At 51.5% G+C, this 27,034-nt stretch overlaps 2 protein-coding genes and 1 pseudogene across 6 annotated transcripts in view; 1 reads left to right on the forward strand and 2 right to left on the reverse strand.

Annotated features, from left to right (window-relative positions):
- The window catches only part of CRYBG2 (crystallin beta-gamma domain containing 2), a 34,547-nt gene extending 13,381 nt beyond the window's left edge, over nucleotides 1-21,166 (forward strand). For 3 of the 5 annotated variants that reach the window (XM_063701449.1, XM_055388700.2, XM_063701447.1), the window contains 16 exons: nucleotides 147-276; nucleotides 3,616-3,755; nucleotides 4,562-4,688; nucleotides 4,991-5,026; nucleotides 5,364-5,500; nucleotides 5,659-5,785; nucleotides 6,058-6,197; nucleotides 6,306-6,432; nucleotides 6,669-6,701; nucleotides 6,832-6,944; nucleotides 11,395-11,524; nucleotides 14,149-14,288; nucleotides 14,690-14,813; nucleotides 18,721-18,879; nucleotides 20,708-20,867; nucleotides 20,975-21,166. In XM_063701449.1, the coding sequence (XP_063557519.1) occupies nucleotides 147-276; nucleotides 3,616-3,755; nucleotides 4,562-4,688; nucleotides 4,991-5,026; nucleotides 5,364-5,500; nucleotides 5,659-5,785; nucleotides 6,058-6,197; nucleotides 6,306-6,432; nucleotides 6,669-6,701; nucleotides 6,832-6,944; nucleotides 11,395-11,524; nucleotides 14,149-14,288; nucleotides 14,690-14,813; nucleotides 18,721-18,879; nucleotides 20,708-20,867; nucleotides 20,975-21,063 (1,912 nt within the window). In that variant the 3' untranslated portion in view covers nucleotides 21,064-21,166. The other 2 variants (XM_063701454.1, XM_055388708.2) reach the window with 2 other exon arrangements.
- On the reverse strand, nucleotides 15,989-16,341 carry LOC101124261 (large ribosomal subunit protein eL34-like; annotated as a pseudogene).
- A 1,344-nt stretch (nucleotides 21,167-22,510) lies between the features above and the next one.
- Nucleotides 22,511-25,126, reverse strand: CD52 (CD52 molecule). Its single transcript, XM_004025228.5, has 2 exons — nucleotides 24,968-25,126; nucleotides 22,511-22,862 (listed from the first exon to the last, which is right to left on the reverse strand). Exons 1-2 carry the CDS (start codon nucleotides 25,019-25,021, stop codon nucleotides 22,731-22,733), a joined length of 186 nt encoding a protein of 61 aa, XP_004025277.1. The 5' UTR covers nucleotides 25,022-25,126; the 3' UTR covers nucleotides 22,511-22,730.
- Between the last annotated feature and the right edge of the window lie 1,908 nt (nucleotides 25,127-27,034).

The following is a 27,034-nucleotide window of genomic DNA, read 5'->3' on the forward strand; positions in this document are numbered from 1 at the left end:
AGCAAGGCACTTGGCTGTGAACCTGGGGGGATGCAGAGGGGAGTGAGGAGTGACCAGTCCAGCCTGGGAGAAACCCCATCAGCTACCCAGCAGCCCTGGGCACATCCTCCTCCCCATCTGTGACCCTGGAATCTCTGTGCCCACAGCTGGGTGCTGTACGAAGAGCCAGAGTTCCGGGGTCAGAAGCTGGTCCTGCCTGAAGGAGACATGGAACTCAGAACCCCAGGGACAAAGTGGAGTCCCCAAGGCATCGGCTCCCTAAGGAGGGTTGTCTGGGTGAGTGAGTTGGAGGTGGGAGACGGCCTTGAATGCCTAGAGTTGAAATCCCCGAGGCCAGGAGCAGTGACTCACGCCTGTAATGCCAGCACTTTGGGAAGCCAAGGCAGGTGGATCGGCTGAGGACAGGAGTTGGAGACCAGCCTGGCCAACATGTGAAACCCCGTCTCTACTAAAAATACAAAAATTAGCCGAGTGTGGTGGCATGCGCCTGTAATCCCAGCTTCTCAGGAGGCTAAGGCAGGAGAATTACTTGAACCCGGGAGGCAGAGGTTGCAGTAAGCCTGGATTGCACCACTGCACTCCAATCTGGGCAACAGAGTGAGACTCCGTTTCAAAAGAAATTCCTGGCAGAGATCTTATGGGATAGTGGGCAGAGGGGCTTAATGTGGACTGGTCCGTAGATTCCTGACCGTGGAGCTGACTGGGGAAGAAAGAGATTCTGGGGAATGGGCAGCCTGGCTTGAGGAGTCAGGGCCCAGGCAGAGGCCAAGCTCAGCTTGGGAAAGCAGCCTGGGGAAGTTTGGGTGGATGCTCAAGCAGGAACGGGACAGAGCAGCAGAGACAAGGTGGGAGTGGACGTGGGGGTTACCTGCCCCCCAGGGGCCAGCATGCAAGCCCCCAGTCAGACCCGAGGTGCCAGGCATGTTTGCTCATTCATTTGCTCACAGATGCTCACTCATGTCTAATATGTGCCAGGCACCGGTGCCAGGCAATAGGCAGTGGGGGGAGATCTCCTCTTTGCCCTTCAGGACTTACAGTCAAGCTAGGCTGTGAGGATTGGGTTTGGAGCAGGGACGCCATATAGCCAGACTAGGGATTTATAAACATCCCACTGGCTGCCAGGTGGAAAAAAGAGGGATCCTGGAGGCAGGGAGACCACGAAGGGCTGTGATTTCCAGCCAGGGGTACCTCTAATTTTTGAGGAAGGGCTGTGTGGTTTGAAAAGTTAACATTACAATTTCAAAGGCCAGGCGCAGTGGCTCACGCCTATAATCCCAGCACTTTGGGAGGCCAAGTTGGGGGATCACCTGAGGTCAGGAGTTCAAGACCAGCCCAGCCAACATGGTGAAACCCTGTCTACTAAAAATACAAAAATTAGCCAGGTTTGATGGTGGGGGCCTATAATCCCAGCTACTCAGGAGGCTGGAAAATCGCTTGAACTCGGGAGGCGGAGGTTGCGGTGAGCTGAGATCATGCCATTGCACTCCAGCCTGGGCAACAAGAGTAAAAAAAAAATTATAATTTCATGTGCTGTGCTGTGAAAACAACAACATTGTTTTCACGGCACAGTAATAAACTACTGAAATTAAGCTTGACACGAGAAGGAAGAGCAATGACTGTAAAAGCAGTGTCTATCAGGCATTTTGGTTCTTTTGGTTTGTTTGATTTTTTGATTTTTTTATTATTTATTTATTTTTTGAGACAGAGTCTCGCTCTGTCTCCCAGGCTGGAGTGCAGTGGCACGATCTCGGCTCACAGCAGGCTCCGCCTCCTGGGTTCACGCGATTCTCCTGCCTCAGCCTCCCAAGTAGCTGGGACCACAGGCACCTGCCACTATGCCCGACTAATTTTTTTTGTATTTTTAGCAGAGACGGGGTTTCACCGTGTTAGCCAGGATGGTCTTGATCTCCTGACCTCGTGATCTGCCCATCTCGGCCTCTCAAAGTGCTGGGATTACAGGTGTGAGCCACTGCACCCGGCCTGATTTTCATTTCTAATGAAAGAATGAATAACTGAGTCCAGAGCTGTTGCAATCTTCCTGGTAGGAGATGATGAGCGCTCATTAGGCTTAACTAGGACAGTGGCCCGGGAGGAGGGGATAGTTTACAAAGCCTCTCCAGAGGCTGGACGCGGTGGCTCACGCCTGTAATCCCAACACTTTGGGAGGCTGAGGCAGGTGGATCACCTGAGGTCAGGAATTCAAGACCAGCCTGGCCAACCTGATGAAACCCTGTCTCTACTAAAAAAAATACAAAAAATTAGCCGGGCATGGTGGCGGGTGCCTGTAATCCCAGCTACTTGGGAGGCTGAGGCAGGAGAATTGCTTGAACCCGGGAGGCAGAGGTTTCGGTGAGCCAAGATCACACCACTGCAATCCAGCCTGGGCAACAAGAGCAAAACTCCATCTCAAAAAACAAAAACCAAACAAACAAACAAACAAACAAAACAAAGCCTCTCCAGAAACACACAAATGTTTGTGGACAATTAATTGTGAACTTCTGACAATAAATTTGTCTTCATGTGGGAGGTAAAGGCTTTGAAGTCAGATGTTTCTGGATTCCTTTGATTCATTCAGCATTGATTAGGTGCCTGTTGTATGCCAAGCACATGGGAGGTGCTAGGTTGCAACAGTGAACAAAAACTATACTGCTCTGCTACTTACAAGCTGTGTGACCTTGGGCAGGTTGCTTAACTTCTCCGAGCCTCACTTTCCTTACCTGTGACTGGATGAATAATGCCCACTGGGAGGACTAAATGAGATAGGGTAGGACATGACCTTAGCACAGTGCCTTGCATGCAGTAGATGCTTCGTACATATTTGATGAATGAGTGAGTGAATGAAAATGGTCCTGGTGGGGAAGAAACACTCAGAATACAAAGAGGATCTGCTGCTTCCTGGGATGACGTGCAGGCAAAGCCAGTCTGGACAGAGGCAGGAACCGTACCTAAAGAAGGAGTCAAAGTTGGAACTCAGGAAGTGGCTGTCCATCTTGCCCATCCTCCGACCAGGCTGGAAGTCAGGCTACCCAGAGGCAAGGCTATGGGCCTGGCACTTTGCAGGTTCTCCCGGGAACTTCTGTCCCAGGTCCCAAAGGTTCAGCAAGGGACCAGCACAGGCTTTGGTCTCAGGCTTGGCTGGCTGACCTTGCAAAGACCACCCTAGTCACTTTCCTGGTCTCTAGGGGAATGGCTACAAAGGTTTTCTCAGAAGCTATTTGGAGCCTTGGCTAAATGGACTTGGGGAAGCGGGGTGTTGTCCAAGGGGGGCTATTTATATATCTTTTCTTTCTTTTTTTTTTTTTGTTTTGAGACGGAGTTTCACTCTTATTGCCCAGGCTGGAGTGCAATGGCGTGATCTCGGCTCACCGCAACCTCTGCCTCCCAGGTTCAAGCAATTCTCCCTGCCTCAGGCTCCCGAGTAGCTGGGATTACGGGCATGCCCAACTAATTTTGTATTTTTAGTAGAGACTGGGTTTCTCCATGTTGGTCAGCTGGTCTCGAACTGCTGACCTCAGGTGATCTGCCCGCCTCGGCCTCCCAAAGTGCTGGGATTACAGGCGTGAGCCACCACACCTGGCTGTTTATCTATATTTAATTTTCCCCCTCCTTCCGCAGGACTACAGCACCCCGGAAATCAGCCTCTTCTCTGAGGAGGGCCTCAAGGGGGAGCAAGTGAAGCTAACAGAGGCCTTGAAGAATTCCCAGGGTCTGGAGAAGCCCCTGCAGGTGGCATCTGCCACCGTCTCTGCAGGACTGTGAGTCCGGTCTATTCTAGAATCCCCTCATTTGACATTCACTGTGCTGGGTGCTGGGGACACAGAGGTGACAGAACACAGTTCCTGCCTTCAGGAGTGCTCAGTCCACTGGTGGGGACAGGCAAGTAAGCAGACAATAGCAATTCAGATTTTTGGGGTGAGGGAGCACAGAAAAACACCATACCATGAGAGGCAGAGTGTGGAAGTCAGAGAAACCTTCCTGGAGGAGGAGACACCATGCTGGGATGAGTTGGCCAAGAATCTAAGCTCCATGAGGGCAGAGATTGTGTATGCTTGTTCACTACTGTATCCCTGATGCCTGTAGCAGGGTCTGGCACAGAGCAGATGCTTCTAAGTATTTGTCAATTGAATAAATGGGGAAAAGAGTATATCTGGCAGAGGGAATAGCACATGCAAAGGCCCAGAGAGGAGACAGCTAAGCTTCAAATTTTCAGTGTAGCCAGCGTAAGCAACAAGTGGGAAGAACTGAGGCCCAGGGAGAAGGAAGAGGCCAGATTGCAGAGCCTCTTTGCATAGCCGGGCTTTATTGTGAGGCTAACAGGGAACTACTGGGGTTGTTGAAGCAGTTTTCCATGCATGCTAGAGAAAAATGCTCCAGCTGCTGTGTGAAATTAGAGAAGGCAAAGCCAGAGGAAGGGAGACCAATGTGGCTACTGCAAGAGATTATACGAGACTGATGGGAACCTCCCCAGAAAACCTCCTTTTCCACTCTAAACCTTCCCTCCCGCCCACCAATCTGTGTCCCTTGAAGTCTGGGGTGCAGCAGCCTCTCTGCTTTCCCCTAGGTGGCTACTGTACCCCAAACCATTATTCGAAGACACTCCCTACATCCTGGAACCTGGAGAGTACCCCACCTCAGAGGCCTGGGGCACATCGGACCCCAGCGTGGGCTCCCTGAAGCCCATGAGATTGGTAAAGAACAGGGCACACCCACAGGCCAGGAGGTCTAGGCTCTGCCCCTGGTCCCAAGTAGCTGGTCCTGCAGTCTGTGGGAAGGGATGGGGGATGAAGTGTAAAACAGCACCCCTTGGAGACTGCTTCCTGGGAGCTTCTATTGGGAATGGGAGTGGGAGGAGAGGGAGGATTAACCTAAGAGGTAGGGGAAAAGGGAAGACATGGGGTTGGGGTTCTCAGGATCAGAAAAATCCTAGATCCGCAGCCCCATCTGTCTTTCCCATCTCTGGGCTGGTGTCTCAGCTCTGTCTCCTCTGCAGGGCTGCCCAAGTGTGGAGAAGCCAGGGGAGCCCAGGGTAAGAGTCTGGGCTTAAGAGCCAAAGAGGGCCTTTGGTGGCGGGGTGCAGGTGTTTGGTTATCGTGGTCTGGACAGGAAATCCAGAGAGGAGGGCACTGGGGGCCAGAAGCAGGGTCTGGGGGGATGGGACCTGATGGGCTCACTGGGAACTGGCTTTTGATGTGTAAGAAGGTCAGAGGTCAGAGTAGAGATAGGAATTGGGTAAGGGGATGGAGTTCAGCAAGGAGGTGGGAGGGCTGGGGGGTGCCACATTGGCCTGATGCTGGGCAGAGCCATTCCTGAGCTGGCTGGGTGTGTTTGGGTCCAGATGACTCCTGACAGCCCCTTTCCCCCAGGCTGTGGTGTATGAGGCCCCAGGCTTTCAGGGCCGCAGCTGGGAAGTGAGCCGAGACATCTACAACCTTCAGCAGCCAGAGGACAGCCAGAGCCCCCACCTGGCCTCTGTGGGGTCCCTGAGAGTTCTCGGGGGCTGGTGAGAACTCAGGACCCTTCCTTCTATTTCATCACCTCTGGCCTTTACCCTTGGGAGTGGGGAGTGACCTGGGCTGCGTAGGGGTGGGGACAGCTGTCTCATTCACCCATGGGCCTCCTATGACTGAATCTGCCTGTCTGTCCTCCTGCTTTTCCCAGCTGGGTGGGCTACGAGAAGGAGGGCTTCCGGGGCCACCAGTATCTGCTGGAGGAGGGGGAATACCCAGACTGGTCACACTGGGGAGGCTATGACGAGTTGCTGACCTCCCTCCGGGTCATCCGGACGGTAAGCAAAGGCAATTGGCCCATCCCTCTGCCTCTGGCCACAGCCAGACCTCCCCCAGTACAGTTTGTGGAGGGAAGAATTTGTACCCCCTCTCCGTGTTCTCCCTGTAAGTGTTCCCAGAGGCCTAGCCTCTCTTCCCCTGCTGCTCTTCTCCAGGTCGTACTGACAGCCTCACCCCTAATTCCCCGGGTGGGCTGTGACCCTGGGGTCTGGGCACTCCCAGGGGTTTCGGTTTGTGGGCGGGAGAGACCTGACTGTCCCTGGGGACCCAGGACTTCGGGGACCCGGCCGTCGTGCTATTTGAGGCCATGGACTTCGAGGGGCACGGCGTGGAGGTGAGCAAGGCATTGCCGGATGTGGAGCTGGTGCAACACGGCCCCAGCACACAGGCCATCCACGTGCTCAGCGGCGTGTAAGTGACCCGGGCTCCGGGAGCGGGGCAGGCCCGGGCGAGCCGGGGGCGGTTCCAGGAGAGGTGCAGGCTCCGTCCCAGCTGACCCGTGCCCCGCCCTTCCTGCAGGTGGGTGGCCTACCAGGAGGTGGGCTTCTCCGGGGAACAGTACGTGCTGGAGAAGGGCGTGTACCGTAACTGCGAGGACTGGGGCGCTGGCAACAGCACCCTCGCCTCGCTGCAGCCGGTCCTACAGGTACGTGCCGGCCGCGGGGGGCGGGGCCTCCCCCGGTGGCGGGACCTGGAGTTCGGGTGCGCCCCGCCCCCACGCAGAGGTAGCGGGCTGGAGGACCTGCCTGGGCGCTTGGGGCGGGGCCTTAGAAGGGGGCGGGGCCGAGGGCGCGGCCGCCGGGTGGGCAGTACTGAAACCTAGAGAAGACAAGGCTAGGGGCCGGCACCCTCCCTAATTCTCGATTCGGTCCCTGCCTTCAGGTCGGGGAGCACGATCTGCACTTCGTCTCAAAGGTAAGGCAGGGACTCCGCAGGGAGCCGCTGGGCTCACGTCTCTCCCCTCATTTCAGACCTTTCCCCTCCCCGCTGTTCTCGGCCCCACTCCATCGCCCTCCTTCCCCTCATCTCCCCTCTCTGCCTCCAGATTCAGCTTTTCTCCCGCCCCGACTTTCTGGGCGACCACTTCTCTTTCGAAGATGACCAGGCCGCTCTGCCCGCCTCCTTCCGACCTCAGTCCTGCCGGGTCCACGGCGGCAGGTGAGAACGTGGAGGGGCGGAGGGCTGGGGGCGCTGGGGCAGAGGCGGGGCTGCAGGAGGAGAGTCTTTCAGATGATTTCCTTCCTTTGGCTACCTTGCGATGAGCTGTTCTGTCTTGCGCAATTTTAAAACAAAATAAGGTTTTAATGGAAAATGTAAAACTGTAGATTGTATAATATAAAGATAAATCTTGTTTCCTCTATCCGTGTGCTCTTTTAAATTTTCGGTGGAGTATTTTAAATCCCTGACCCAACGTAAAATTTCATGGGTACACACTTTAACGTGTGTCTCTAATATGAAAGAACATTTTCCCCACGTAGCTACAAGTCATTATCACATCTAATAAAATTAATAACAATTTATTCATATTACCCAATACGCAGTCCGTGAACAGATTTCTCCCATTGTCTCAAAAATGCCTTTGTGAAATTAACTTGTTTTTCTCAGCATCCAAATAAGGTCCTTGGGCCGGGTTTCCTCATGTTGGCCAGGCTGATCTCAAACTCCTGGGCTCAAGCTATCCGCCACCTTGGCCTTCCAAAGTGCTGGGATTACAGGCATGAGCCACCGTGCCTGGCCGACCCCAGTAGGTTTTTTTGTATTGTTTTGTTTTGTTTTGAGACAGAGTTTTGCTCTGTTGCCCAGGCTGGAGTGCAGTGGCGCGACCTCAGCTCACCGCAACCTCCGCCTCCCAGGTTCAAGCGATTCTCCTGCCTCAGCCTTCCCAAGTAGCTGGGATTATAGGCATGGGCCACCAAGCCCGGCTAATTTTGTATTTTTAGTAGAGATGGGGTTTCTCCATGTGGATCAGGCTGGTGTTGAATTCCCAACCTCAGGTGATCCGCCCACCTCGGCCTCCCAAAGTGCTGGGATTACAGGCGTGAGCCACTGCGCCCGGCGACCCCAGTAGTTTTGATAACTTTCTTGATATAATAAGATGCTCCAGGATCATTTTGTACATTTTTTTTTTTTTTTTTTTTTGCTCCAAATCTAGAATTGGCTATTTGCCAAGGAACCCTGGTTCTTTTTAGTGGCAAATGGTAGAAACCAAAATCTGCATGCTAGGTGTTTCAAAGTTATAATGCCCTTATTACAACTAATAGTAAAAACCACTGAATGCTGTTGGGAGTTTCCTGTTTTTTTTTGTTGTTGTTTTTGTTTTTGTTTGTTTTTTTGAGATGGAGTCTCCCTCTGTCGCCCAGACTGGAGTGCAGTGGCACTGTCTCGGCTCACTGCAACCTCTGCCTCCCCGGTTCAAGCAATTCTCCTGCTTCAGCCTCCCGAGTAGCTGGGATTACAGGCACCCGCCACCACGCCCAGCTAATTTTTGTATTTTTAGTAGAGATGGGGTTTCATGATGTTGGTCAGGCTGGTCTCAAACTCTTGACCTCACGATCCACCCCCCTCGGCCTCCCAAAGTGCTGGGATTACAGGCATGAGCCACCGTGCCTGGCTTCTTGTGGTTCTTTTTGTCCTCAAGATATTCACCTATAACCTATTTGTTATATATTAGTTCAAATTACTGTGTCTTAAACACATTTGAAATAATACTTTTGTGTGTGTGGTTATGTCACCAACCTAATATACAATTAGGTTCATTAATTTATTTTCAGTTTTAAGGAATATTTTTCATTTTTATCTATTTCTGGATTTGTTTTTGTTTTTGTTTGAGACAGGGTCTCACTTTCTTATTCAGGCTGGAGTGCAGTGGTGTGAACACAGCTCAGTGCAGCCTTGACCTCCTGGGCTCAAGGGATTCTCCTACTTCAGCCTCCTGAGAAGCTGGGACCATAGGTGCACGCCACCGCGCCCGGCTAATTTTTTAACTTTTTTGTAGAGATTGGGGTCTCACTTTGTTACTTAGGCTGGTTTCAAACTTCTGGGCTCAAGCAATCCTCCCTTCTTGGTCTCCCAAAGTGTTGGGATTACAGGTGTGAGCCACTGCACCTGGCCCTAGTTCTGTTTTCCTATGAATAATTACCATGAAGCTGGGCACAGTGGCTCATGCCTGTAATCCCAGCACTTTGGGAGGCTGAGGCAGGAGTCCAGGAGTTCAAGAATCACCTGGGCAACATAAGGAGACCCTGTCTTGACAAAAAAATTTTTAATTAGGTGGATGTGGTGTCATGCACCTATAGTACTACCTACTCAGGAGGCTGAGATGGGAGGATTGTTTGAGCCCAGGAGTTGAAGGCTGCAGTAAGCTATGATCACACTACTGCACTCCAGCCTGGGCAACAGAGTGAGATCTTATCTCTAAAATAATAATTATTACATGAAATATTTACATGGTGCCTTAGCTCAGGCTGCTATCACAAAATACCACAGTCTGTGGTTTAAATAAGAGAAATTTATTCTCTCACAGTTCTGGAGACTAGGAAATTCAAGATCAAGGTGCTGGCCACTTCACTTCCACAGTGAGGCCTTTCTTCCTGGCTTGCAGAAGGCCACCTTCTTGCTGTGTTCTCATGTAGTGAAGTGAGAGAGTATGAGCTCCTGTCTCTTCCTCTTCTTTTTTTTTTTTTTTTTGAGGTGGAGTTTCACTCTTGTTGCCTAGGCTGGAGTGCAATGGCGCAATCTCGGCTCACTGAAACCTCTGCCTCCCGGGTTCAAGCAACTCTCCTGCCTCAGCCTCTCGAGTACCTGGGATTATAGGCATGAACCACCACACCCGGCTAATTTTTGTATTTTTAGTAGAGATGGGGTTTCTTCATGTTGGTCAGGCTGGCCTCGAACTCCCGACCTCAGGTGATCCGCCCACCTCGCCCTCCTAAAGTGTTGGGATTATAGGCGTGAGCCACGGCACCCGGCCTCTTCCTCTTCTTTTAAGGACACTAATCCCATCATGGGGTCTCACCCTCATGACCCCCTCTAAACCGAATTACCTCCTAAAGGTCCCACCTCTGAATAACATTACATTGAGGGTTATGGCTTTAGCATATGATTTTGGGAGGACACAGACATTCAGCCTATAACAGTTCCAAAGCCAACAGCTTTCATCTCTGTTCCTGCCAACTTTTTCCCTCTCTCCCCCCGTTAGAAATCTTTTTTTTTTTTTTTTTTTTTTCTGGTGTTTGGTGTATTCATCCACTGGCTTTTTTGTTGTTGTTAAGATATAAGCAAATATACACTCATAAATTTCCATATAACTATAGAAACCAAATATTTATATTTTGTTTTCCTTCTCCTCCATTTTATTACATAAAAGGGGACATACTATAACTGGGTTAATATAATAAAAAAACACTAAATTGTACACTTTAAAAGTGTGAATTTTGGCCAGGTGCAGTGGCTCATGCCTGTAATCCCAGCACTCTGGGAGGCCGAGGTGGGTGGATCACTTGAGGTTAGGAGCTTGAGACCAGCCTGGCCAACATGGTGAAACCCCATCTCTACTAAAAATACAAAATTAGCTGGGTGTGGTGGCGCATGCCTGTAGTCCCAGCTACTCGGGAGGCTGATGCAGGAGAATTGCTTAAACCCAGGAGGCGGAGGTTACAGTGAGCTGAGATCGCGCCATTGCACTCCAGCCTGGGCAACAATAGGGAAACTCCATCTCAACAACAATAACAACAACAAAAAGTGTGAATTTTATGGCATGTGAATTATATCTCAGTTTTTTAAAGGAAGTTTGCTATAAGCACTGTTATGCACCTGCTTTTTTCATCTGTTTGGAGATCACTTTATATCCCTTTAAGAGCTCTTTTTCATTCGACTTAACTGCTGCATTATACTCCACTTTTTCTTTCTTTCTTTTTTTTTGACACGGAGTCTCGCTCTGTTGCCCAGGCTGGAGTGTAGTGGCGTGATCTCAGCTCACTGTAAGCTCCGCCTCCTGGGTTCATGCCATTCTCCTGCCTCAGCCTCCTGAGTAGCTGGGACTACAGGTGCCTGCCACCACGCCTGGCTAATCTTTTGTATTTTTAATAGAGACGGGGTTTCACTGTGTTAGCCAGGATGGTCTCGATCTCCTGACCTCGTGATCTGCCCGCCTCAGCCTCCCAAAGTGCTGGGATTACAGGTGTGAGCCACCGCGCCCAGCCCACTTTTTCTTAATTTATTCAGCTCCAATCCCCTATTGATGGACATCTGGGCTGCTTCCCCCCTTTTCTATTGCAGAAGTGCCATAATGAATAGCCCCCTGCATGTGTTATTTCATGTTTTCAAAGGGTGTCCTTGGGATGGATTCCTAGGTATGAGATTGCTGAGTAATTACTTATGGAGTTTTGCCTAATATTGCCAAATTCCGCTCCATAGGGGCAGTATGATTTCATTCAGTCTTTTCTTAGGTCTGACCTCATTCCCTGCTGCTGTAGTGCCTGTTCATCCCACCTCCCCTGGGACAGGGGATCATGATCAAGTCTGCATTCCCTCTTCTGTATCTCAGGGGAACCTGGGCAGGCCAAGGACAGGTAGGCTCAGATACCCTCCATTTCTTCCCCTTCCCTAGCTGGATCCTGTTTGATGAGAAGAACTTCGAGGGTGACCAGCACATTCTCTCTGAGGGCGAGTTCCCCACTCTCACGGCCATGGGCTGCCTAGCCTCCACAGTCCTGGGCTCTCTCCAGAAGGTATCCCTGGTGAGTTTCCATGTCTGGTTCCAGGCAATCCCGGAAGGAGAAGTTGCTGCTGTGGGAGTTCTGGACACAGAACCTGTGTGCTGGTGCAGGGGTTGATTCCAGTGTTTTTAGAACCGCCCCAGGTCCCCTTGACTCTGGGGCTGTAAAGCCAGTTTAGTTTGCTAGATCTTCATTGAGCACCCACTGAGAGAGGACCTGGGGACATGGAAAGAAATCAGACACAGCCCTGCCTGTAAGGAACCCATGATCCCATAGACATAAAGATTACATGCAGAGTGGTGCATCCAGATACAGAAGTGGTGCGGGGACGGTGGGACTAACACTCAGGGCTGGGTGGGGCAGGGGCCAGTGCTGCCAAGGTGATGTTCCATGCAGGGAGGAGTGACAGGACCAGCTAGAAAGATGGCCCTGCCAGCCACGGACCAATGAGAAGGGGCAAGGCAGTGGGGTTGCTGCTACAATGACCCAGAATGAATTGTGATGTCCTCCACCTAGGAAGAGATGGATGGAAGTGACGGGGCCACAATAAGGGGCTAGCATCTGTAGGACTTGGTGACTGATTGTGTGGCCAGTGGGGGCAGTACCCAGTCAGAACAGGTGATGCTTACCGAGTGCATAGTATGTGCCAGGTGGTGTTTAAAAGGCTTTCCACCAGCCAGGCGCGGTGGCTCCTGCCTGTAATCCCAGCACTTTGAGAGGCCGAGGTGGCTGGATCACCTGAGGTGAGGAGTTCGAGACCAGCTTGGCCAACATGGTGAAACCCCATCTCTACTAAAAATACAAAAATTAGCCTGGTGTGGTGGTGCACGTCTGTAATCCCAGCTACTTGGGAGGCTGAGATAGGAGATTCGCTTGAACCCGGGAGGCAGAGGTTGCAGTGAGCCCAGATAACGCCACTGTACTCCAGCCTGTGTGACAGAACAAGACTCCATCTCAAAAAAAACAAAAAAACAAAAAAACAAAAAAACGGCTTGCCACATATACTAAAGCCTTTTAATCTTCTCCACAATGCTGAGAGGTGTGTTACCATTATTATCTCCCTTTTCCAGATGTGGAAACTAAGCCACAGGCTCCAGGTCACATAGTTGGTAACAGGCAAAGCCAGGCTCTCCCCCAGGCAGCTGGTTCTGGGGTCCAAGTCCCTTGCAATGACACTCTGGGCTCTGAAGACAAATAAACCTGGTTCTGAAGCCCAGCTTTAGGGCCCTGAGCAAGCGATTTACCCTCTCCAGCCTGTTTCCTCCCTCTTAAGTGGGGGATAATAATAGCTTCTACCTTATAGGGTTGTTGAAGAGTTATAATGAGATCAGGTAAAGTGCTTAGCATAACATGGCCTGTAGTAAACCCTGATGAATGTGAGCTGCTATTATTATCAGTATTATTATTGTTGTTATTGTTATCATGAAGATGAAAAGGAGAAATCTAGAATGAGGCCAGGTGCAATGGCTTGTACCTATAATTCTAGCACTTTGGGCCGGGTGTGTTGGCTCACGCCTGTAGTTCCAGCACTTTGGGAAGCCAAGGCGGGCAGATCATGAGGTCAGGAGTTTGAGACTAGCCTGGCCAACATGATGAAACCCCGTCTCTACAAAAATTAGCTGGGCATGATGGCACGTGCCTGTAATCCCAGCTACTTGGGAGGCTGAAGCAGGAGTATTGCTTGAACTTAAAAGGTGGAGGTTACAGTGAGCTGAGATTGCGCCACTGCACTCCAGCCTGGGTGACAGAGTGAGACTCCATCTCAAAAAAATAAAGTAAATAAATTCTAGCACTTCAGGAGGCTAAGGCAGGAGGATCACTTGAGCCTAGGAGTTTGAGACCTGCCTGGGCAACATGGTGAGACCCTGTCTCTACAAAAAATTAGCTGGGCATGGTAGCATGTGCCTGTAGTCTCAGCTACTCAGGAGGCTGAGGTGGGAGGATTGCTTTAGCCCAGGAAGTCGAGGCTACAGTGAGCCGTGATTGCACCACTGCACTCCAGCCTGGGCAACAGAGCGAGACCCTATCTCAAAAAAAAAAAAAATCTAGGCTGGGCATGGTGGCTCACCCCTGTAATCCCAGCACTTTGGCAGGCCAAGGAGGCAGATCGCCTGAGGTCAGGAGTTTGAGACCAGCCAGACTAACATGGCGAAACTCTGTCTCTACTAAAAGTACAAAAATTAGCCGGGCATGGTGGTGTGTGCCTGTAATCCCAGCTACTCAGGAGGCTGAGGCAGAATTGTTTGAACCCGGGAGGCAGAGGTTGCAGTGAGCCAATATCGCGCCACTGTACTGCAGCCTGGGTGACAAGAGTGAGACTCTGTCTCAAAAAAAAAAAAAAAAAAGCCTAGAATAAGCCCTAGGTTTCCATCCTGGCTCAGAGTGCCAGGTTAGTTCTGAGAAGTGCTATTTACTGGAGAGGAGGTTTGAGGGGGAAACTGGGGACCCAGCCTAGCGCTTACTGCCCCTGAGAATCGGGAGCACTCGGCTGGCAGCGTCCAAGAATCAGTGTCCCTGCAGAACTGAGCTCAGGAGGGAAGAAGGCCTGACATACAGATCTGGGAGTCGGGGTGTCTGGGATTGTGGGGCTGCGTCTGGGACTTGGGCTCTCAGAGCCTCACCCTCTTCTGTCTCCTGGGCCCCAGCACTTTTCAGAGCCTTCCATTTTCCTGTATGGACTCGAGTGCTTCGAGGGGAAGGAGATCGAGCTCAGCAGGGAGGTGCGGAGCCTGCAAGCCGAGGGCTTCAACAACCATGTGCTGTCCGTGCGGATCAAGGGGGGCATGTGAGTGCTGAGGGGAGGCATGGGTGCGGCGGCTGCTGGTGGGGATGAGTCATGGCAAGACGGAGATCATGGGGGTCTCTGGCCTCTTTCCCCTCCCCACTTTTCCCCCACTCCCCTCCAAGCCAGGAAGGAGGGAGAAGTGCAGACTGAGAAGGGTCACTGGCTCTCAGGGCTTAGACCCCAGCTTGGTGGGCTTCTCAGGATCCTACTTTACCCTGAAAACCCCAAATCTACTTCCCAGCCTCCCTCTCCGCCCTGGGAACCCTATTCCAGGCAGAGGAATCCCTGCATGGGAGAAGAGGAGGTGGAGAATGTTTTGACGTCTGTGTCTCCTCCTCCACCTGTCTGTCTGTCTGTGTGTCTGTGCTCTTCTCTGTGTCCCTGACACCTGCTGGGCCCAGTTGGGTGCTATGTGAACACAGTGACTTCCGGGGCCGCCAGTGGCTGGTGGGAAGCTGCGAGATCACCAACTGGCTGACCTACAGCGGCACCCAGAGGGTGGGCTCCCTCTACCCCATCAAGCAGGTGGGTAGCGTGGCTGGAGCTGAGCGTGTCTGGGGCTGAGCGTGTCTGGGCAGGCCTTTCTGGATGAGTGTCTAGCTGTGTGTTTCCCAAACACAGCATTTGTGTACTTTTGTCACAACTTTTGCCACATCGTCATTTCTCTTGAGCCATTGTCTACTTAATATTTTTCTCTAGATTAACTCTCTTTTAAAAAGTCTTTTAATTAATTTTTATTTCTTAAAAAAAGCTTTTTTTTCTCTTTCTTTTTCTTTTTTTTTTTTTTTGTGTGACAGAGTCTTGCTCCGTCACAAAGGCTGGAGCGCAGTGGCAACATCCTGGCTCACTGCAGCCTCCACCTCCCGGGTTTAAGTGCTTCTTGTGCCTCAGCCTCCCAAGTAACGGACCACAGGCACGTGCTACCACGCTCAGCTAATTTTTGTATTTTTAGTAGAGGCAGGGTTTCACCATGTTGGCCAGGCTGGTCTGGAACGCCTGACCTCAAGTGATCCACCTGCCTCGGCCTCCCAAAGTGCTGGGATTACAGACGTGAGCCACCATGCCCAGCCCTTTTGTTTTATTTTTTTTTGAGATGGAGTTTTGCTCTTGTTGCCCAGGTTGGAGTGCAGTGGCACGATCTCGGCTCACTGCAACCTCTGCCTCCCAGATTCAAGTGATTCTCGTACCTCATCCTCCGAAGTAGCTGGGATTACAAGTATGTGCCACCACATCTGGCTAATTTTTGGGGTTTTTTTTTGTTTTTTGTTTTTTGAGACGGAATCTCGCACTGTCACCTGGGCTGAAGTGCAATGGCGTGATCTCGGCTCACTGCAACCTCTGCCCCCTGGGTTCAAGCAATTCTCCTGCGTCAGACTCCCAAGTAGCTGGGATTACAGGTGCCCGCCACCACACCTGGCTAATTTTTTGTATTTTTAGTAGAGACGAGGTTTCACTGTAATTGGCCAGGTTGGTCTCGAACGCCTGACTTGTGATCTGCCCACTTCGGCCTCCCAGAGTGCTGGGATTACAGGCATGAGCCACTGCGCCTAGCTAATTTTTGTATTTTTAGTAGAGATGGGGTTTCATCATGTTGGCCAGGCTGGTCTTGAACTCCTAACCTCATGTGATCTGCCCACCTTGGCCTCCCAAAGTGTTGGGATTACAGGCATGAACCACTGTGCCCAGCCCCAGCCCAGTTTTTATTTAGCTTTCTGAGTCTGTGCTTGTGCCTTCAACACTTTCATAAGGATTTTTAGCTGCTGCATAAGGAAAGCAGGCTTGATCCTGTCACAAACACATTTAGCATACCTGGAACCACCATAGGCCCTCCTGACATGTTTTTTGTTTTGGACAATCTCATAAGAACTTTAGACCTCACAGCATGAACCCCTTGAAGTCTGCCTGGGCACATGCCACATGCAGATTTTGGTGCTTTCCCAACTTTGTAGGTATAGAGGTCAACAATTCTATTACCAGGGGCTCAGGACAGCCTAGTTTTATTAGAGGCTGTACCGTAGGAAAGCCTATGACAATATGTCAAACGCTGGAACATTCTCAGTACCTCTAGACAATATCCCCAGAAGAGGAAAAAGAAAAAAATCACATTTTTAAAACTTTATCCTTGTCCTAAGGAATAATATCCTTAAAGTCATGAGTTTGATGTGTACATATGATTTTCTTTTTCTTTTCTTTTTTTTTTTTTTTTGAGACAGAGTCTTCTTGCTCTGTCGCCCAGGCAGGAGTGCAGTGGCATGATCTGGGCTCACTGCAAGCTCCGCCTCCCGGGTTCATGCCATTCTCCTGCCTCAGCCTCCTGAGTAGCTGGGACTACAGGCACCCGCCACCATGCCCGGCTAATTTTTTTGTATTTTTAGTAGAGACGGGGTTTCACCATGTTAGCCAGGATGGTCTCAATCTCCTGACCTCATGATCCGCCCGTCTCAGCCTCCCAAAGTGCTGGGTTTACAGGTGTGAGCCACCATGCCCAGCCTGATTTTTTTTCTTAATAGATGTAATAAATACATTGCCATTAATTTTTCAAAAATGAGTTTATAGGCTGGGTGCAGTGGCTCACACCTGTAATTTCATCACTTTGGGAGGCCGAGGAGGGAGGGTTGCTTGAGCCCAGGAGTTCGAGACCAGCCTGGGCAACATGGCGAGACCCCATCTCTACAAAAAATACAAAAGAAATGAGCTAGGTGTGATGGCTTGTGCTATAGTCCCAGCTACTCGGGAGGATCACCTGAGCCCAGGAGTTTGAGGCTACAGTGAGCCATGATGGCTCCACTGGCACTCCAGCGTGGGTGACAGAGCGAGACCCTGTCTCAAAAAAAAAATAGTTTAGCCACATAGAACTGAAAGTGATCTCATGGACCACCCACTGGTAGTAAGCATACTTCACTTGGGGAAGCACTGCCTGCATATGTGTTTCTGTATGTCCGTGCCTGCATGTCTGAACATCAGTATCATTAATGCACATGTGCAGATAAATGGTAAGGCCATGGGCTCTGTGTGTATGTGTGTGTGCATGCATGTTCCCATCTGAGGGTATTTCTGTGCTCATCAGGTTATTTGTGTCCATGCATCTGTGTGCTCTGGTGATGACCTGTGTGTGTGTGTGTGTGTGTGTGTGTGTGTATCTGTGGGAGTGCATTCATTTTTTTAATTTTTATTAATTAATTTATTTTTGAGATGGAGTCCTACTCTGTCACCCAGGCTGGAGTGCAGTGGTGTGATCTCGGCTCACTGCAACCTTCATCTCCCAGGTTCAAGCGATTCTCCTGCCTCAGCCTCCCGAGTAGCTGTGATTACAGGCGTGTGCCACCACACCTGGCTAATTTTTTTGTATTTTTGGTACAGACAGGGTTTTGCCATGTTGGCCAGGCTGACCTCGAACTCCTGACCTCAGGTGATCCACCCGCCTCGGCCTTCCAAAGTGCTGCTATTACAGGCTTGAGCCCTCGCGCCCGGCCGGGATTGCATTTATGACTGCGCATGCTTGTACTTGTGACACCATTGACAGTGTGTGTATCTTTGTATAAGGATATTTGTCTAGTTCTTGTATTCAAGACTCATAACATCATTGCTGGGAGAAATCTTGGAGATTATCTCCACCCCTCACATTTTACAGATGGGGAAATAAAGGCCCAGAGAAGTGGACACGGATTTGCTCTGCAATCTTGGGCAAGTACTGTACCTCCTTAGAACTTCGTTTCCTCATCTTTAAAATGAGGATAACACGTGTCATGGGTCAGTTTTGAGGATTGAAGATAATGTAGGTAAAACCCTTAGAACAGTGCTTGAGTGAGTCAGCTCTCAACAAACGTTAGCTGTGATTATTGTTATTACTATTATTACTTTTGCTGCCATCTAAGAGCTCCAGCTGATTTATGGCAGAGCCATGTCTGATGTCTGACAGTCCAGTGTCCACCCCGTCAGGAACCCTCTTCAACACAGGTGTGTGTGCATTTCTTTCTGTAAGTGTGTGTGCACATCTGTATGCCCACACCCATCCACGCTTTTAGCAAGCAGAACTGCCTGGTATGGAGTAGACTGCATGGATCTATGGTTAGAACATGTGAGTTGGATGGCTGCATATATCCATGTGTTTGTGTCTTCTGTGAACTTCTGTGCCATCATGTGTACCAGAGGTGTATCTGTCAGTTTGTCCCTCTGCACACATCTGTGGGTACCTCTATGACCATGGAACTGTGTGTGTGTGCGTGTGTGTGTGTGTGAGAGAGAGAGAGATACATGTGCTCTCCGTATGTGTGTGTAAAGAAGCAGTGACTTAGAAATAGAGTCAAGGAAGATTTGGGGACAGGAAGGAGGGCTTGGGAGCCTGATACTGGAGAGTCTGGAGTTGAGGGTACTGGGGGCCCAGGTCATCCCTCCCCGGCACCCCTGACTCTCAGCGTCTTTCTGCCACCAGCACCGGGTTTATTTCCGCCTCTGGAATGCAGCACTGGGGGGATTCCTGGCAGTGCCGGACCACGTGGAGGACATGAAAGCAGGCCGTGTGGTGGTCGCCGACCCCCGAGCTGGAGGTAGCTGCATCTGGTACTACGAGGATGGGCTGCTGAAGAACCAGGTACTGATACAGGGGCTGGCACAGGGACACCCTGGCCCTAGGCATTTGCAGGTCTACTCTGGGGAGTCCCAGCCCAATCAGGAACACAGAGGGATGCACACAGAAGCCAGGACCCTGGGGAGGGGGAGAGTGCAGACTGTTCTCCCTGGGCAAGTCATGCTCTTCTCTGGGCCCCAGTCTGTAAAAACAAGAGCAATGAACTGGGTGTTTCTAAGGGACCTCCCAGCTCTGATGCCCATGACAGAACTTGAACGCTATTAATAATGGTAGATTTGGCCAGGCATGGTGGCTCATGCCTATAATCCCAACACTTTGGAAGGCCGAGGCAGGAGGATTGCTTGAGGACAGGAGTTTGAGGCCAAACAAAAAATTAACTGGTGGTGGTGCATGCCTGTAGTCTCAGGTACTCAAGAGGCTGAGGTGGGAGGCTTGAGCCCAGGAGTTAGAGGCTGCAGTGAGCGAGGATTGCGCCACTGCACTCCAGCCTTGGTGACAGCACAAGACCTGGTCTCAAAAAAAAAAACAAAAATAAAAATAAGAGAAAAGGTAGATTTACTCCACACACATTTCTTGAGCACCTACTATGTGCTAGGCTCTGTTCTAGATGCTGGGGATACAGCAGTTATAGACAGAATTGACACCTGCCCTCCTGAAGCTTACATCCTAGTGGGGAGAGATAGACAGAAATAACTTAAATGGGCAGGATATCTTAGTGTCTTACAGGATGAAAGTTCAATAGAGGAAGATAAATCACGAAAGGGGAATAGGCCAGGTGCAGTGGCTCACGCCTGTAATCACAGCACTTTGAGAGGCTGAGTGAGGCAGGAGGATCTCTTGAGCTCAGGAATTCAAGACCAGCCTGGGCAGCATAATGAGATGCCATCTCCACAAAAAATAAAAAAACTAGCCGGATGTGGTGGCATGCACCTGTAGTCCCAGTTACTCAGGAGGCCGAGGTGGGAGGATTACGTGAGCCCAGGAGATTGAGGCTGCGGTAAGCTATGATCACACCACTGCACACCAGCCTGGGCAACAGAGGGAGACTCTGTCTCAAAAAAAAAAAAAAAAGGAGAATAGAAAGTATCAGGTATGGTAGGGGAGCCTTTCCGAAGAAGATGACATTTGAGGGAGGCAGCCGTGCAGATATCTGAGGGAAGAGTGTTCCAGGCAGAGGGAACAGCCAGTGCAAAGGCCCTGAGGAAGGAACATGCCTGGGATTTTTCTGGGCTAGCAAGGCTAGCTGAGTGGCTAGAGTGAGTTGAGTGAGGGGGAGGTAGCAGGAGATGAGGCCAGAAAGGTTATAAGGACTGTAGGTCTTTGTAGGCCATTGAGAGGTTTTGTCTTTTCCTTAGAATGAGAGAGATGGCTGACCACATGCCAGGCTCTGCATTGAGTTCATCACACAAATGCCTCCTATAATCTTTAGTCTAGAGTACCGTGGGGCAGGTCTTTTTATACTCCCCATTTTACAGGTGAGGAAACCAGAGCATAGAGAGGTTAGGTAATTTGCTGAAAGTCACACAGCTAGTAAATGTGTAGAGACTTGTCTGATGCTAAAGCCTATGCTTTGGAAGCCAATCATGGAAGGATTCCTGGAGGAGTTAATATTTTTCCAGCCCTTTTATGTTTGCTCACACTGAACCCTCACAAAAGCCAGCATTTGGGGATTCCCATCCCCAAGGAAACTGAAGCTGAGGAGGATTAAGAGACTTGCCCAGGGCCACAGTCCCTAAGAGCCAGGATTCGGAGCAGATGGATCAAGGGTTTCTTGGGTACAGTAGAGTCCCTGTGGGGAGGAACAATGCCTGATGACCTCCTGGGGCCTCAGATGGCCCCCACCATGAGCCTACAGGTGATTGGACCCCCTAGCCCAGGCTCCAAGGTGGTGCTGTGGGCTGAGAGCCGCCTGCCGCGCCAGACGTGGAGCATCAGTGAATCGGGCCACATCTGCAGCCAGATGTTCGAAGGCCAGATCCTGGACGTGAAGGGTAAGGTGGGATGTATGGGGAAGAGGGCTCCTGAGGGGGCTGAGAGCCATGGAATCCCAGCTCTCTCTGACTATCTCCCTATCTTTTAATCCCCATCCCACCCCCAGGAGGCCGGGGCTACGACCGGGACCACGTGGTGCTATGGGAGCCGGATGAGGACAGGGCATCCCAGATCTGGACTATCCATGTGCTTTGAACCTTTTCCCCTCACCCTCCAGCCCTGGAGGCTTTTGCTGGGATGAATGTTTTTATAGGGTTTTTGTTGTAACATAAGCTATTTTCTAATATGCTGCCAGGTACCCTTGTCTCTGTGCACCTTGATATTTCGGGGTGGGGTGGTGATTTGTTCACTTGCCTTCTTCCCTGACGCTCAGGCTGGCTTCTTCCCTCCAGGCCCCAGCTTTGGGGTTCAGATGTTAGGCCTCCTTCTGCCATCAGAGGGCGCCCTGGGACCAGACTAACTGGGGAGTGTAGTCTCGCGCAGCCACCCAAATGAAGTGTTGTGAGAGCAGGCTCTGAGCGAGGTGGGGCCCTAGGCTGTGCAGACACAGACACAAACTGAGCCTTTCGGTCCCTGTCCTTAGGGAACGCACAGTCCCACAGAGGATCCTGACAGGTAGGGTGATGCATCCATGAGAAGGGAGGAAAGAAGTAGAGGGACTCACACAGCAGGAACATCACCCCCACAAGTGCAGGGCAGGCTGAGATGTCCCTCTGCACACATCAGGGACCTGCAGCTGAGATATTAGGGTGGGAAGGAGTTAGCCAGGCTCCAGGAGGCAGAGAAAGAATATTCTAGGGATGCATACAAGTCCAGGGTGAAAACGTGGAGGTTAGTGTGATGGGGGTGCAGTGGGCCAGGCATGGGAGGTGAGTGTGAGCCACACCCTGAAGGGCTGTGCCCCCAGGGCTCTGCTACACTCACCCCAACTCTGGTCTTAGAGAAGCCAGGACAGGGCATCCAGGTCTCTAACCCAGCTCAGAGAGGGCAGGACATAGAAGAGGGGGAGCTCCCTCAGTCCCTGGAGGTCCTCAAGGAAGAAGCCAAGGTGGGAGGGGCCCTTGGGGGGGTGCCCTGGGGCTCCCTTCCATCTCTGCAGCACCACCTCCGATGCCTCAAGCCCAGGAGGGTGGGAGTGGTCAGAGCAGCTGCTTGCCCTTCCTGCCTTCCCAGCCCCTGGGCCAGCGTGGGAGGTAGACAGCCACCCATCATCCTTCTCCAGCCCCAGATGCCTGTGGGGCTGGTTTGCTGGGGATCTAAATACCTTGTTGAGGGGTGTCCCTGGGACTGGGGATTTCCCTGGATCTGTCATTCTGAAGATACCCAGGTAGTGGGGTAGGGGCTCTCTGAGCCTGGGATGTCCAGGGTGGTGGCATCTCTAGTACCATCTTTCCCAAACACCCAGGGAAGGGTGAAGCAAACGCAACTGCAGGGTTGGTGAGGCTGCCAGGTTCTGGGCCTTGTCCCTGCAATGTGCTTCTAAGGGGAAGGGCCCTCAGCATTGGAATTTAGGTGGGGAAGCTGGGGGCTGCTCCCTGGTGCCAATTTCCCTGCTGATGGGGACATGGGAAACTCCCTGGTGCTGCTGCACAGCTGGCTCTTGGGGCGTAGGGATGTCCAGTAACCACAAGCAGGACCCCACTGCAAGTACAAGGGTAACTTTATTGACCCCCAGCTGGGCACTGCTTGGCCCCTACATCATTACCCCCCTATTTTGGCTGTTGCCCCCATGGCACTGCCTGTCAACTTCTACAACCTGGTGATGTCTGGCATCAACCCCTCCCAAAGATGGAGGGGATTCTCTTGCGAGTGATGGTGGCAGCTGTTTCGGGGGCACAGGGCTAAGGCTGAGACCTGTCACCTCAACTGAAGCAGAAGAGGTGGATTATGGCATTGGCCACGAAGAAAAGGAAAATGCCTCCGCTCATGTTGCTGGATGCTGAGGGGCTGCTGGTTTGGCTGGTGTCGTTTTGTCCTGAGAGTCCAGTTTGTATCTGCAGGAGGAGAAGTGGGATAAGCTCAGGGGACTTTTTTTTTTTTTTTTTTTTTTTTTTTTTGAGGTGGAGTCTCGCTCTGTCACCCAGGCTGGACTGCAGTGATGCGATCTCGGCTCACTGCACCCTCCACCTCCCGGGTTCAAGTGATTCTCCTGCCTCAGCCTCCTGAGTAGCTGGGACTATAGGCACGTGCCACCACGCCCGGCTAATTTTTCTATTTTTAGTAGAGACGGGGTTTCACCATGTTGGTCAGGCTGGTCTCGAACTCCTGACCTGGTGATCCACCCGCCTCGGCCTCCCAAAGTACTGGGATTACAGGTGTGAGCCACCGTACCCAGCCCTCAGGGGACTTTTGAATAGCGTGTTTGTTTAAAGATGCAGTCCCCTTTCTACCCTCCCTGCCCTCCATCCGCCCACCTCCATAAAACAGTCCTCAGTTCTGCCCCATGTGACCACTACTTCTTCCACAAGGTCCTGTCAGGAAGTTTGGCTGCTTCCTGCTTTGACACAGGCAGGGACAGAGGTGATCACTGCCCCTGCCCCCCCCCTTTCACAGAACCTTTCTGTTTTTTTGAGATAGAGTTTCGCTCTTTTGCCCAGGCTGGAGTGAAGTGGCATGATCTCAGGTCACTGCAACCTCCAGCCCTCAACCTCCCGAGTAGCTGGGATTATAGGCACCCGCCATGACACCCAGCTAATTTTTTTTTTTTTTTCCCGAGACAGAGTCTTGCTCTGTCGCCCGCCCAGGCTGGAGTGCAGTGGCGTGATCTCAGCTCACTGCAAGCTTCACCCCCAGGTTCACGCCATTCTCCTGCCTCAGCCTCCCGAGTAGCTGGGACTACAGGCGCCCGCCACCACGCCCGGCTAATTTCTTTTTGTATTTATGGTAGAGACGAGGTTTCAACGTGTTAGCCAGGATGGTCTCGATCTCCTGACCTCATGATCCACCCGCCTCAGCCTCCCAAAGTGCTGGGATTACAGACGTGAGCCAGCGCGCCCGGCTCGCCCAGCTAATTTTTGTATTTTTAGTAGAGACGGGATTTTGTCATGTTGGCCAGGCTGGTCTTGAACTCCTGACCTCAGGTGATCCGCCTGCCTCGGCCTCCCAAAGTGCTGGGATTACAGGCGTGAGCCACCGTGCCCGGTCACAGAACCTTTCTTTTCACCTCTCCCCAGCCACCAGCCCTTCTGGCATAGAGGGAGACAGGGGAACCCTGGCCCTTGACCTTCCTAGCCTGGCAAAGGGCTTAGCTTCCCTGAGCCTCAGTTTCATCTTCTGAGTGGGGAGAAGTTCATCACAGTTGTGAAGGTCACATGAGCCAGGGCTGAGTGAGAAAGCACTTGGCAAAGCGTGGGTGGCTGGATGTAGGGTGGGGAAGTGGCCAGATGGTGATCGAGCTGTCCTTAATGCTTGATGGAGCTGCAACTAGAACTGTTCTTGATGGAGATTAAGCTAGTTTTGATGGTGATCAAGCTGTTCTTGATCAAGAACTTGATGGCTCCGGTCTGCTGTACTGACTCCCCTCTGGGCACCTGGGATGCTACCAAAGCTGCCTCCTGGAATAGCAGTCGCTTTTGAGACTCCAGTTGTTTCTGAAATGGGACAGTCCTGTCTTCTTTGCATTCCTGAACATCCAGGCTTCTCTCTGGCAGGGGAGTGGGGGTTGGAGTGTCCCCTGTCACCTCCATAACCACAGCAGGCTCCACTTGGACATCTCCTGGCCTCTCCCCAAAGGACCATCTCCCCAGACTCCCTGTGGGCCGATGCCTTCCTCACTCAGGGTTGTCTTCCCAAGTCTCTTAGTTCTCTATTATTCCACAACACCCCTTGGGTGCCCCAATGCGCCTAGCACCCTGTAAGTGCTCCCCAGCTGTGGATACAGGTTTCTCTCAGGGCAGCCCGCAAGCAGTGCAGCCCCAGCCAGAAGAGCTGGAAGGCTGGGCGGCCAGGCCCGCTGTGTCCCCAATTTTCCTGTTGGAGTCCATCTGCTGTGCTCTCAGGAGAGAAGGCTGGGTCTCTGGGAGCTCACATCCTGTATGCCCTCCCTCCATGCCAAGCAACTTTGGGGAGTCCTGGCAGTGGTGCCAGGCGTTGCTCTTACCTGTACCATAACCAGGAGGCTGATGGTGAGTAGGAGGAAGAGGAAGCGCTTCATTTTGGTAGGATCTTCGTGGCTGTCTTGGTAGCAGCTTTTTAGGTGATCTCAGGGCTGTCTGGAGGCTTCTTTTGGTTGAGCTGCTTTTGAACCAGGAGGCAGAGGAGGCGGGGTGAGGTAGGGAGAGGAAGGAGGGCTTACAAGGTGGAGGAGGGGTGTGGCTTCCTTTCTGCAGATCTGGGGGTGGATAATACCAGGCCCTAGGTTCTAAGGCCCTGGCTGGGGGAGCAGGCTAGATTGGAGATTGGAGATAGGGGAGAGGTCAATCCAGAGGCAACAGTGGGAGTAAGTAGGGCCCGAGGCCTGGAATCATGCATCCTGCAGGCTGAATCCTGGTTTAATCACTGACCAGCTCTGAGACCCTGGGCCAGAAACTCTACCTCTCTGACCCTTTAACAAAAGAACTGCCGGATTGCATGTAATAATAACCAATTTAAAAAGAGCCAGAACATAGCAGATATTCCGTAAATGAGTTTGTTGTTTAAAGAAGATTGGGGCAGGGTATAGGAGCTGAAGGAGAAGGGCTGGGATAGATTTATGTTTCAAGGGAAGGTTGTAGATGGGCTGCAGGTTCTGAATGAAAGCTTGGGAAATGTTTAGATTGTGGAAGGGTTGATGGATTTCTGTGAAGGTGCTGGAGGTGAGGAATCAGGAAGCCTGGTTTCAGTTGGGCTTTCCCTCTCTAGGCCTCAGTTCCTCATTTCAAGGAACTGGGAAGACTGAAATAGATTATTTCTGAAGTTTGTTAAAACCTAGTGTTTTGTTTTGTTGTTGTTGGTTTTTTTGTTTTTTTTTTTTTAAACAGAGTTTTGCTCTGTGCACTGGCATGATCTCGGCTTACTGCAACCTCCACCTCCTGGGTTCAAGCAATTATCCTGCCTTAGCCTCCCACATAGCTGGGACTACAGTGCGTGCCACCACGCCTGGCTAATTTTTTGTATTTTTTTTTTTTTTAGCGGAGACGGGGTTTCACCATGTTGGCTAGGCTAGTCTCGAATGCCTGACCTCAAGTGATCCACCTGCCTCGGTCTCTCAAAGTGCTGGGATTACAGGCATGAGCCACTGCGCCCAGCCAAGACCTAGCATTTTGTGATTTGGGTAGAGAAAGTAGCAAGCAGATGGGTTGTTTGTATTAGCTGAGGATGAATGGGAGGGGAGCGAGGGAAGGGACAAGTGGGTGACTAAGCTGCAGTGGAAGGGGACTGGGGTGAGGGAGTGGCTGTGAGGGCCCAGGGAGGGGTGGGGGGATGAGAGGAATCCCAAAGCTGCCTGGATAGTGCTCCATGCTTTATGCATTCCCTCACTTGATACCCTCTGTGGTGCTCTGCAGCAGGTGTTATGTTTATCCCCATTTGACTGGTAAAAAAACTGAGGCTTAGATGTTAAGTGACTTGCTAAGGTCGTAAATGGTGGAGCCAGTCTCATTTGACCTTGAATCCAGGTCTGTCTGAAGCCACAGCCATGTACGTAACCTCTGGGGCTGCCCTAGAATTCATCCATTAAGTCTTGATTCCCTGCCACTCCCGCCCCCTCCCCTACACCAACTCCCCCCAGGCCCCAGGAGTTGGTCACCACAACCCCAGCTCTGGCCCACTCTCCCTTCACACTCTCCCTTCCTTAGTCTACTTTAGGCCTCATTTACATGCTAGGTAGTAAAGGGAAAACTCCCCTCACTTCTCTTCTATTGTTTTGGGCCTTGTGTTGCAAGCCCAGGGGAGATCTGGCTGAGGCTGAGTCCAAAGAAAAACAGAGGCCGGGCATGGGGGCTACGCCTGTAATCCTAGCAGTTTGGGAGGCTGAGGCGGGCAGATAACTTGAGCACAGGAGTTTGAGACCACCCGGGCAACATAGGAAGGCCCCATCTCTCAAAAAAAAAAAAAAAAAAAAATTAGCCGGGCATAGTGGCACAAACCTATATCTCAGCTACTTGGGGGCTGAGGCAGGAGGATTGCTTGCACCTGGGAGGTCCAGGCTGCAATGAGCCATGATTGTGGCACTGCACTCCAGCCAGGG

Source organism: Gorilla gorilla, chromosome 1 (assembly GCF_029281585.2).
Source record: "Gorilla gorilla gorilla isolate KB3781 chromosome 1, NHGRI_mGorGor1-v2.1_pri, whole genome shotgun sequence".
Taxonomy (NCBI): domain Eukaryota; kingdom Metazoa; phylum Chordata; class Mammalia; order Primates; family Hominidae; genus Gorilla; species Gorilla gorilla.